The 11,954-nt window shown below is 36.0% G+C and overlaps 1 protein-coding gene across 3 annotated transcripts in view; it reads left to right on the top strand.

Annotated features, from left to right (window-relative positions):
- Nucleotides 1-254: 254 nt before the first annotated feature.
- Nucleotides 255-11,954, top strand: part of unm_hu7910 (un-named hu7910) — a 40,410-nt gene continuing 28,710 nt past the window's right edge. For 2 of the 3 annotated variants that reach the window (XM_058780930.1, XM_058780928.1), the window contains exons 1-2: nucleotides 255-432; nucleotides 5,787-5,936. In XM_058780930.1, coding sequence (XP_058636913.1) covers nucleotides 393-432; nucleotides 5,787-5,936 — 190 coding nt within the window. In that variant the 5' untranslated portion in view covers nucleotides 255-392. Of the gene's footprint in view, nucleotides 433-4,092; nucleotides 4,247-5,786; nucleotides 5,937-11,954 lie in introns of those variants that run through there. The other variant, XM_058780929.1, reaches the window with a different exon arrangement.

Raw genomic sequence — 11,954 nt, 5'->3', positions numbered from 1 at the left:
TTCATATCCATCCACACTAGACTGTCTCATTCAAGCGTTAATGCTGAGCAGGACTCTAGCCTTGAAGCCTCAGAAGGACTAGGAAAGATCCCGTTCCGTTTGAGAAGTATAAATAAATAAATAAGCATAAATAAATACCCATAAAGTATTTTCATGATGATAAGAGCACAATGTATCCTACAATAAACGAAAGAAGAAGAAGAAGAAGAAGAAGAAGAGCAGCACAATGTACAGTAGGTGGCGGTATGTGCTTACGACACCAATCTGCTATTAGACCCGAAGAAGAGGAAGAAAAGCTTTCTGCATAAGTCACAATTAGAAATGCAGAACTTTTAGATTGTGAGAATAACCAGTCGTTAACAAGCCTCTTCGAACTTTCTCCCTCCGTTATCATGAAGCAGAAGAAAACGGTTCGCAACCAGGCCAGAAAAGGTAACGTTAATTAAGATTTCGTTTCGTACAAGTAAATTGTTTTTTTTGTTTTTCATGTGGGGCCCAATATATAGATTCGGATGCTTTTTATTACGCGATATTATTTAAATGTCACAATTCAGGTGTTACGTTTGATCAAACGATTTCATTGTGTTATCCACGCAACAGTGAGACAATGTTTTTCGTACAGAATAGGGTGGATGTTTGATGATAAAGGTTGCAGAGATTAAAGCAGTATACACTGTCTTTCTGATACTGTGTATAACTTATCGGAATTGCAGTTTTATTACCAGAAACTATGGCAGCAATATTATAGTAGAGCGATGGCATTTGATTGGTACTTCATGTATGTACCATGCTTTAATGTGGTAATCATTCACAACCATTGCATTTACATGGTACTCCAAAGTACTTATGTTGTACTAATTTGTTGCATATCCATATGATTTTACCATGGCCTTTTAAAAAAAATACCTTGTAGCAAAGTTTGTTAGTTAGACATATGCATTATTAATAACGAGTTTGAAATGTTCTGCAGTGATTTTTACTGATTTAAAGATCCTGACAGAGTTGAAGTCAGCTCCAAGCGGACAGGGCAAGTAGGTGGAAGTAAAGCTCATAATGGAAGTATGTATCTTGGCCTCTGATTGATTTATCATGAAAAAAAGGAAAAGTAAGTTTAGTGTCAGTACTTTTACATTAACTATGTTTACATGTAACCAAAAGGTCCTTTAGTGCCACATTGTGGACTCATTTGGGCTGAAAATCCTTATTTTGATTGAGCTTGATTTGAATGAAATTTTGATTGGATTGGAAGGAATGACATAGGCTTAAAATAATATGATTAACAGGGAAAAAAAGGTTGTTCCTTAACAGTTAAAACATTTCATAAAATATTGAAATTGTGCCATTAAACTGCAGGCATCTAAACAACATGCAGTTTCAGCAATCTAGCATTGTATAAAACATAGCTTCTAAAACAGCTGCTGGTTTTCAATTCCGGTCCCGGTTGCCTCATCGCTCTGCACATTTTGAATGTCTCTCTTATCTAACACACCTAATTCAGATAAACATCATCTTTAGGAGAGAGCTGTACATTCTGAGGGTGTCAGGCACAATGAACCTAAACGTTTAGGCAAATTTAATGTCACTGGACTAAAACACAATAAATGACAATAAAGTTGTTAGAAATTAAATATATAAAGTGCAATAAAATGTCCATGACATTAAGTTTTAAATAGCCGTTTTAAATAGTCACTGTTTTATCTTCTATTGTCATGTTTTTTTCTAACCACACCTCCATAGTGAATCGCTGGGAGGTTTCTGTCTTCTTTCTTCACAAGTCTCTCCCACTCAGTCCCACTCTGCATTTTTTTTTCTCATTCAAGAATTAATTTCACATAAATATACAGCGGTTGGACAAAATAACGTGAAAACCTGGTAAACGGGCAGTATATCATTATTAAGGTGTTTTAGCATTGTTTGCATTTAATACAGCTTCTAACCTTCTTTGAATAGATTCGTACAACTTTTGAATAGTCTCCAGTTTAATTTTTTCTATAAAAACATCTGCCAGTGGCTTCAGGGAGAAACTGACTGCTAAACAGGCTTCCATGATTTGCCTTTTTCAGAAGTCTAAGTCACCCATTTGACCCATGACTTGTACTAAACACTTCTGAACACAGCTTACACTACACTAATATATAGTACATCCTAGAGAATATAAACAGCAAAAAACAAACTATAAATACTCGGTGTTCACATTTTTGTCAAATTATTTAACTTTCATTTTGGGACAAATTATCTCTTTAAGAATATGCAGTATATACCACATTTGCTGTATAAGGATATGCTTCAAATTGGTGTGTTGGTGCATACGTAAATAAATGTAAAGTTAAATCAAATTTATTTGATGCACAGCATTGTTTCAAATCAGCTTTACAGAAAACCATAACCAACATGCTTATAATCTTTTTATATCTTTGTGCCATATAGTCACATTTATATATACAACTTATATATAGAGCTATGCAATTATATAGTTTACAATCTGCGATGATGTAAACAATCACACAGGTTATATTTGCTATATATATATATATATATATGTTATGACTTTCAATTATAAAGTACAATAAATTAAAAACATAAAGCTATATATATATATATAGCTTTATGTTTTTAATTTATTGTACTATAATTGAAAGTCATAACATAATACTTAGGGTAAATGTACCTATTAAGCTCACTTCCATTTTTGAGATCAGATTATAAAAAGAAAAAAATTATTTATTATCCTTCTTGATGTCTTAACCAATTGATATGTTTGTTACTATATACCTCCTATAATTTCAAGTCAATCAGATCATTGCACACTGAGATATGGGTCTCCATGTGTTCACACTGTCTGGCGGCCATTTTGAAAGCGGTCTAAAAACTTTCACCAAAAGAGGAGCGCGTTAAATGTGCGTTTTTTTAGATGTTTCACTACTTTTTCGCAGACTTTTGCATATTATAACCTGGAACCTGGATGTTTTTTTGTTGTCTCAATGTAGATTTTGGTGAGCTTAATATGTACGTTTACCCTATACAAATGATGTAGCCTAACACATAGTGTGTCATTAGTCCCCTTGTGTGCAAGCCAAAGGCTACTGTAGCAAGCTACAAAAAACTCATGTGATGTTTGGATAATGGAGAAAAAATGCCTTGGGAGAAACCAGGTAACACCGATTTGTCTTAAGATGACAGTTTTATATGGATAATGGTTTAATGTTTTTAAACTTAATCAACAATTAAGTAAACCTAAAATTATTTTAAAAATTAATGTGATCCCTCTAAAGGGGTCATATGATGCGATTTCAAGTTTTCGAGTGTTACAAGCTGTTTGTGCATAGATAAGATCCCTGAAGTTGCAAAGACTAAAGTCTCAAAACCAAAGAGATATTCTTTATAAAAGTTAAGACTCGACCACATCCTCCTAAAACGCCTTGTTTAAACACGCCCCCCCCCCGCATGTCTACGTCACTGTCTGGGAAGATTTGCAAAACACCACCCAAATGTATACGCAACGAAAGAAGGCGGAACTATTATTCTCGTAATATACCTAAAATAAGGTATATTCTCTATTCTTGCATTATTCAAATGTTCACATCGTTTTGCCCCAGGTAAAAATAGTCAAATGTAAAATTTTAATTCATTTACATTTTGTGCTATGCGAACTAAATTAGCAAATTCTTCCATTTATTTTCCTTAATAACACATTAGCTGTTGCATCATCATCATCATCCTGTATATTCTCAACTCTTATCCGAATTTTACAATATACAAGTATATATATATATATTACACATGGGTATTTTAAGGGTCTTCTCCCATCTTGCCCTATGTTATTTTTACATAAACAGAATGTGCCGTAGAAGATTTAGCCTGGTTGTATTTTGGTACTGTCACAATGTGCAATTTAGGTGTTAATTATTTTAACACTTTAAAAAAATCTCATAAAAGTTGCAGCTTGATCTGGTCTTTTTTCTAAGATGAAACAGTAATGTAGGGAGGCAGGCTCAGTGGAGGGTCAATTGTGTATGTCTGTGTTAGCTATAACTGTTGTCTCCATATGAGGCCCAAAAGAGGGTGTGTGTACAGCAGCTCTAAAAATACCCAGGAGGCGCTGTGCATATATCGTGTTGCAGCTAAACCAGTGAGATGTACTTCATGTGAGCAGAAAAAGCTTTGCTTTTCTTTTGCAGTTTAGTTTGCAAAAACTAGAAACCTCCAAGCATGGGTGAAACCAGTGTAGATGGAGCCAAAATGACAGGTATAGTCTGACATGGGCTGTTTTTGCTGGTGCTTTTACTGTGTTGTGTGAGCAAAATCCATATCTGTCAGATATAGTGTAACGTTTCACATGAGGTTGTTGACCTCAGTGCTGGTTTGGGCATGAAGTCTAAAGTTCATCTCTTTAGGTGTTTGTGTATTGCATTTTTCATAAAGTGTGAGCTTGTTAAATTATTTATGTCATGCCATTTGTAGTTTATTAATAACATGCCACTGTAGTTTTGGTTGTAACAACTTTTTGTAGTAATTTTTACATTTGAATTGTTTTCATTTAACAAATGTATGTTTGATAGTTTAATAATTGGTTGTGTTTTGGACTGACTAATCATTGTGATACTAATTGCACTGGCCCTGTCAACTTCGTGAGGTCACACCCACATGTATGTAGCCACTCCCCTTTCATAGTTTGGGCTGAAAATTAGACCTGTTAGAGTATGATCATATGTCTGTATGTGCATGTAACATACAGATGACCTTGCCAGTCAAGTGTAATACAATCTGTTATATGATCGTGTTATTTTTTAACCCTTTGTTATTTGCCTCTGTGAGTGAACCATTCCCTGTGGCTTTTTACATTCAACATTTGACCTCATTTCAGGACGTTACAGGTACTTTCATAGAATAAGAAGTGCACAATGCCAGAAGAGCTAGTATTACCGAACTGAAAACTCCATAAAGCCAGTAGGGGTGACAAATGTAACAGGATGATATAAAATTTTTAGTTTTGTTAGTTCACTCAAAAATGAACAATGTCATGTACTCACCCTCATGTTGTTCCAAACCTATAAAACTAAAGGTGGTCCGATATAGTTTTTTTTTTAATGGCTGATGCTGATATGTTACAGAGATGGGTGGATGTGTATATGGGTAGTTGATGTATCAATGTGTCCTATGGTGTGACGGAAAAATGTAAAAAAAGAAAAATTACCTCTGACATTGAAGAGAAAGCTCTCTCATGCTATTTGTACCTCTAAGAATGAAGATACATTTTTCTCATGTTATTTGTATGTTTAATTTTTGCTATGTCACACCATAGGACACACCTATTTTTATTTGTCAACTACCCATATTCATATCCACCCAGCTCTGTAACATATCAACATCGCCTATTTTATTTTTCAAAAATAAAAATGATTAAAAACATGAATAAAAAGCAAGTAAACACTGTAAACAGCAGTGCACTTAATAAAATGCCTTTGCATACTGAGAATCATATTTTCTTACCCTCATATAGGACATGAGGGTAAGAAAATTATTATAGAATTTTCATTTTTGGGTGAACTAATACTTGAGATTTTATTATTATTATTATTATTATTATTTTTATTTTTTTATTTTTTTTTACATTAAAATAATTGCTTTTGTATTTGCTTAACTAGCATTTTTGAAAACCTAATCTGTTTCTAATTCTGAATTCAGTTTTTCAGTGTACATTTAGTTTGCATTTAACTTAGAATGATAGCTTCTGACAGAGACAGTAGTTTTGAGTATCTCGTATCTGATTCTGTGTATCTTCTCAGACTCTCCAGGTGGAAATGCAGCCATTAAGAGTGAAAAAAAGACAGAGGGAAACTCTTTCTTTAGCTGGCTGTTGGTGCTGGCTTTGCTGGGGGCTTGGCTGTCTGTGGGTGTCATGTGGTTTGACCTAGTTGATTACAACAGTGTGGTTGGTAAGTTTGTTTGTTTTGTTTGTTTGTTTGTTTTTTTTGCAATCTTGCAGGAATGTTGACTGTTCACATTTTGTGGTAAAATTTATTGTTTTTTTGAATAAACAAATTGTCACCTAAATGATTCATGCAAATCTCTGGAGTGTTTGCGTCAACATTTTTTATAGTAATTTAAAAGTGTGTGTGTATATGAGAGATCCCCTGAAAACACACCTTCTGAAAAAATACTTTTAGAAAAATACTTTATTAATACTGTTTTTCCTTCATTTTTTTTTTCTTGTATTATTTTTCCCTTAATGATTACTAATACAATTCATAGAAAGATGACCCAATTTTAATATATAAAATATATAGCAAATTATATTGTTTAATAAAGGGTTGCAGAAACGCCTTTGATTGAATACAATAACTGTGTAATGTTCTAGTACTTGATATGTACTTCATTACTTTAAGTATACTGTTCTTCCCTTCTTGACATTGAGTGTACAAGTTCATAAAAAATTGTCACATCTGTCCTGTTTAACTCCAGGAGGACAACCTTCTTAAATGCTCTCCTTTAGTGTTGCTCAACTTGTCTCTACAAAATCCTCCACCGGTGCTTAAGAGTGTTAGACGGCGTGTCCACCAAAGTGTTTTTTTTTTTTTTTCCCAAGGCTACTGTATTTATTTATTTTTTTCAGTTGTTTTCAATAAGAGTGCCACTTTTTTTTTTAAAGCTGCAGTCTGTAAGTTTTGCCTCTTTGTCGCCATCTCTGTTTGAAAACCTGGAATTGCAGCTGCTTGCGGAATTATCTTCCTTGCGTGGGGTTGTGCTCTGGCACGGCTCCAGCGTGGATGAATCTAATGTTTTCAGGTGAATGTGTGGCAGTCAGTCACGCACCGGTGTGGATGTTTACTGTACTTCGTAATCACAGATTCTAGCCTAAGTCTTGGAATATATGACCCAAATAAGTATAGATGTTTCGATACCCTTTTTCCCTTCCCGATACCTATTCCGATACCTTAGCTCAGGGTATCGGTCGATACAGAGTACTGATCCGATACCTGGGTGTGTATCTGTATGTACTACTACTTGCCCTGTATGAATTGATAGAATTATTTTATGGTGTGCTTCAGACTAATCCCTTAATAAAACATGAACAAATACATAGTGAATAGAGTATTTTTATTATCTGACATACATTTGATAGTAATATTATTTATTTTTCTTAAGTGAAAAAGAACTTCAAATGCAGCCACAAATCTAACACAGTGAACTGAAAAGGGTATTTTAGTTTTACAATAACTGTATAAAAAAAAAAACTAATATTTTTAACAAATAAATAACAACAAATAAATCTAAGAATATAAATAATAAATAAATTTGAATAATATAAGAAAATCTCTTTAAAACTAAAAAATTGTTAAATAAAAGGCATTTCAGTTTTTAAATACAAAAGTACAAAAGAAAGTGCAACAGTTGGTGCGGACCAAACAAGCGTACCGAGACCCAGCTGAAGAGGTGGTCTCGGCCCGCTTCCAAACAAACTCTGGTACGGTTCGTTTAAGGTGTGAATATGAACCGGCCTTGATCCGATCCAATTGCAGAAAGCACGCTCAGAAAACACACAGCTCGTGCATATAGTGCTGTTGTTTGCATTTCAATCGCTTAAATCACTCGTTTTCAAACCGCAGTGCTTAAAAACGCATGCAAATTATGAGTTTTCGTGACCATAGCGCCCACAGCAACGTGACATGAGCGCACTAAATAGGCTAAAGCTTGCCGCAAAGCCCCAGCAAAAGTTACAATGAATGTGTCTGGGGAAAATAGTAAGGAGATATTTGAATTATTTATTAATAAACTATTGTTTTCTGAGTTAGTGTTACAAAGATGAAGTTAAAAATCCTGACTCGCCATCTCCTCATTGGACGCGCCTTTAGAAAGAAATGCATCTTTACGGATTATAATGAAAGAGTTTTTGTTTTGGATATGATTTATTTCGTTTTGTAGAAATTCAAAGCTTTCTATAGATATATTCATCATGTCTGTAAGGAACATTCACTGAGTTACGGTTAATTTTTGATGGGAAGCGCATCCTATTAGTTTTCTTTATTTTGGAAAAGCACGTTTTCTTGATATTGTGAGTGCACACAAATACAAATATACCCTTTACAGTTCCGAACGATGTATTATTACCTTTATGAGCAACAATTACGGCGTATTTGTATGATGTTCTGAAGCGCACTTCAGCTTCCACTCTCCGCACAAACGATTGGATATGCGCCTAGCGCACATTTATCTAGGTTAAATGTTTAAACTAACATTTTGATATGCTTTGAGTATTTCATATCTATAGATTTTATTTTTGGCAAGTCGTAATTCCAACATTGTATGACATTGTCTCATATATGATGCTCATAAGTTTCTTCATATTGCGTTTTTATCTCATGACAGCAAATCAGTAAAAGAATAAAAATTGCACTACGAAAGATCTCCATGATTAGCCTGTTTTTGCACTTCCTGTTTTTCCCTGCTTGAGAATTTCTGTCCAATGAACGGATGACCTTAGCACACGCGTGGTTGTGTTTACAATTTCTGGTTCACTTACAAAAAGGGCAGTGTGAAGGCGAACCGCACCAAACAAACAAAAAAAACATTCTATTTGGTCTGGACCAAAGCAAGTGAACAATCGGACTTTCCTGGTGTGAATACACCCTTATACTCAATCTAAGTAGTCCTTTAAAAAAAAAAAACACTAAGTGCAGCCACAATGTAGTGAAATAAGAGACTTGAGTAATAGAGTACAAAAATAAACCTCAACCGAACAAGTTATGATTCAAAAAAGCAGTATTAAACCCAGAATGAAAATATACTTATTTCAAGTAACTTAAACTAGGTTCACTTAAACCACTGCTGTGGGAACTTATATTGCTCACAATTTCAATAACAATGGCAAGTTCCTCTTCAGGAAAATAAGCATTTCTGCTCTCTCTCCTCCTAGCCTGTTTCTCTTTGCATCCACAATGTTAGATACTGTGCTGAGCAGTCTCTTGCTGTCCACGCTGGTACCAGGGGCACAGAGAAACTTTGCAGTAGTGGCAGCCAGAGTGGGAAACCGAACTCGGTTGACTGCCCAGTACTGCAATGGGCTGTCTGAGCGTGAGATAGTTTGCTCCATCACATATGTCTGAAGTTGAACGTGTGCTTGTAGTACCTGCACCATGTTCGTCATCATGCTCCTGCAGGATTTCCTCAAACAGGCCCTTCAAGCTACTCTCACTGCTGCTGCTGCTGCCGCCTACCTGCACTTCCAATCGTGCAATTTTCTTGGGGTTTTCTGCTGTTGTCTCAGCTACAGCTGTGGTGGTCATTTTCAGTGACTTCTCAATCTTCTCCATCTCTACTGTCAGAGCATCCTTTGCATGCTTGATGTTGTCTGCACTTGAAAAGTATCTGAAAGAAACAATTAAAAACAATAAGTAAATGTAACAAATAAACAACCTCCTCCAAAGTAGCCTTTGGTGTGGTCACAGACTTAATGCATCAGTAATTATTAATTAGGTGCAAAACGTTTTTGAAAATAGCATTTATACAGTACCATTTAAAATAACTAAAATGAAATAACAAGTGAACTAATATACTCTATATGGCACTGACAATAATCAATATGGACATGAAGAAAAATGTTAATATACATACCTGTCTTTGAAACGTGGATCCAAGAGAGTTGCAACTGCATACAAGGGATTTTCCTCGATGGTTGCAAATCGTTTCTTGACAGCCTCAAGAAGGGTAGTTTTCATTGTTTTTATACCAGTGTCCTCCTGGCTCTCCTGAGCAAGTAGCCGTTTTAGAACTGTAACTGAGGGGATGACTTACGCTGCAGACGAGGTGGAGGAGCTAATCTGTTTGGTCAGTTCGTCAAATGGTGCCAAAACAGTAACAGTTTTTTCCAGCAAAGCCCACTGGTTGGCTGTCAATGTGGCTGGCAGGTCGTGATCAGCTCTGTATGCTGAAATCGGCCACTTCTGCTCAAGTAAACTGTCTACCATATAAAAAGTACTATTCCATCTTGTCGCCACGTTTTGGTGCAAACGTTTGGTGGGCATTTTTAGATCCCTCTGAATATCCTTCAGGCGCGTTGTGGCCAATGGCGAGTGTTTGAAATGGCCTATTATCTTCCTACAGTTCGCCAGAGCATCACTCACACTTCTCTGTGATAACAGGCCTTCGTGTACCACCAGTTGGAGCGAGTGTGCGAAGCACTCAAACTCAACACACCCATCTCGTCCATGGCTTTTTTCATGTTGCTTGTGTTGTCGCGCAAAATAACATGAACACAGGACTTGGATATATTCCACTTCACAAGCATCCCCTCAATTGATTCAGCTATGGACTTGCCAGTGTGTGACCCACGAAACTCGTTAGCTTGCAGCACTGCACTTTGAAGAGTAAAAGATGACGGCGTTGCTGTGTCCACCCAGTGTGCTGTCAAACTTAGTAAAGACAGTGGGGTCACGTCGCAGCTCCAGATGTCGGTAGTAAAGCTGATTGATTGCACATCTTTTAGTTTACATCAAATGTGTTCACGCACTGTCTCATATAGCTTGGGGAGCACTGTTTCAGAGATGTATTTGCGACCAGGCAAACTGTACTGGGCTCCAAATGTTCGATTAAGCGACGAAATCCTTTGTTTTCGACCACTGATAGCGGCTGGTCATCCAGAACAATAAACTCGATAATTTTGTCGGTTATCTTTATCGCTTGTTGGCTGTCTTGTGAAAACTTTTCTCTTCGTTTGAATGAAGCTTCCAAAGTTTGTTGAGTCTGGCACGGCTCATCCTTCTCTGCCCTAGCTTTTGTGTAACCATCGTGTTCTACGGGGTGACGCGTCTTCAAATGCTTTATTAAGTTAGTTGTGTTAAAGTTGCTAATACTTGTGCCACCCCTCGAAATTGCAGTATGACATATGAGACATGTCGCCGTTTTACTGGCTGGTTGGTCCAGTCTGAAATACTGCCAAACCGCGGACATACTGCTAGCATGTTTGTATTTCTACTTCGCTGCTCTAAATAGTGGTTGCTTGTGGCAACACAGCACAACTTCCTGTGTTTGCATTCTGAGCAGCGAAGAAGAATTGATTTCCGATTCGCAACGTTAAGCAAAGCTAGCGCGCATAACTAACGTTAGGTCTTGTTTAAGAAAATGGTATCGGATCGGTACATGGGTTCAAGTACTCGTCGATACCGATGCCAGAATGTTTTGTGGTATCGGCGGAATTTCCGATACTAGTATCGGAATCGGAACAACAACAAATAAGAATTTCACAGTATATTGCCATCTGAACAAGTAACAAGTCTGCCACGTTTGTTCTGACCAACTGAGAAAAAAAGCATTACCATAAATCGCACTACCAATGGTGATTTCATTTAAAGATCAGTTAGCTCATATCACATCAAACACATAAATTATTATTATTGTTATACTTTATTTTCAAATTATTAATGTTAATAACATCAGCATTGCGTCACTATGAGTTTAGTGTGTATTCGCTTGTAGAATTCAATTTCTGTACGGTCTAATATGTAATTGTCATACCATTTGAATTTCATATTAAGAAATTCTTTTAACCCAAAAAGCAAATTATGCTCCCTTCAAACTGGTTTTCTTTAAAATAAAAATCTTGCGTAATCCCAGGCTATCTGTAATCAGAAGCACATTTAAAACTGGAATATAATTTAATTTCATTCACATGTGTTTCATTAACACATAATCCTTTCTGGATTACAATCCGCCATCAAAATGATACATTTAATTATTCTAGCTGCTATGAGAAAAGCCTATAAACGATCTGCCACCTGCAGGATCCTCACATGCTATATCCTAGTAGCCGGGACAACTTCTTAAACCTACCCGTACCACTCAAATTAGAAAACATTATTATAAACTAACCGTTGTGAATCGGGCTAAAATAAGGCAATAGTTTTGAACACTGGCTGGTTATGTACTTCCTCAAATATTGATTTCAGATCATTTTTAAC

This window comes from Onychostoma macrolepis, chromosome 07, assembly GCF_012432095.1.
Source record: "Onychostoma macrolepis isolate SWU-2019 chromosome 07, ASM1243209v1, whole genome shotgun sequence".
NCBI classification, from domain to species: Eukaryota; Metazoa; Chordata; class Actinopteri; order Cypriniformes; family Cyprinidae; genus Onychostoma; species Onychostoma macrolepis.
This window is presented reverse-complemented; position numbering and strand designations above follow the sequence as displayed.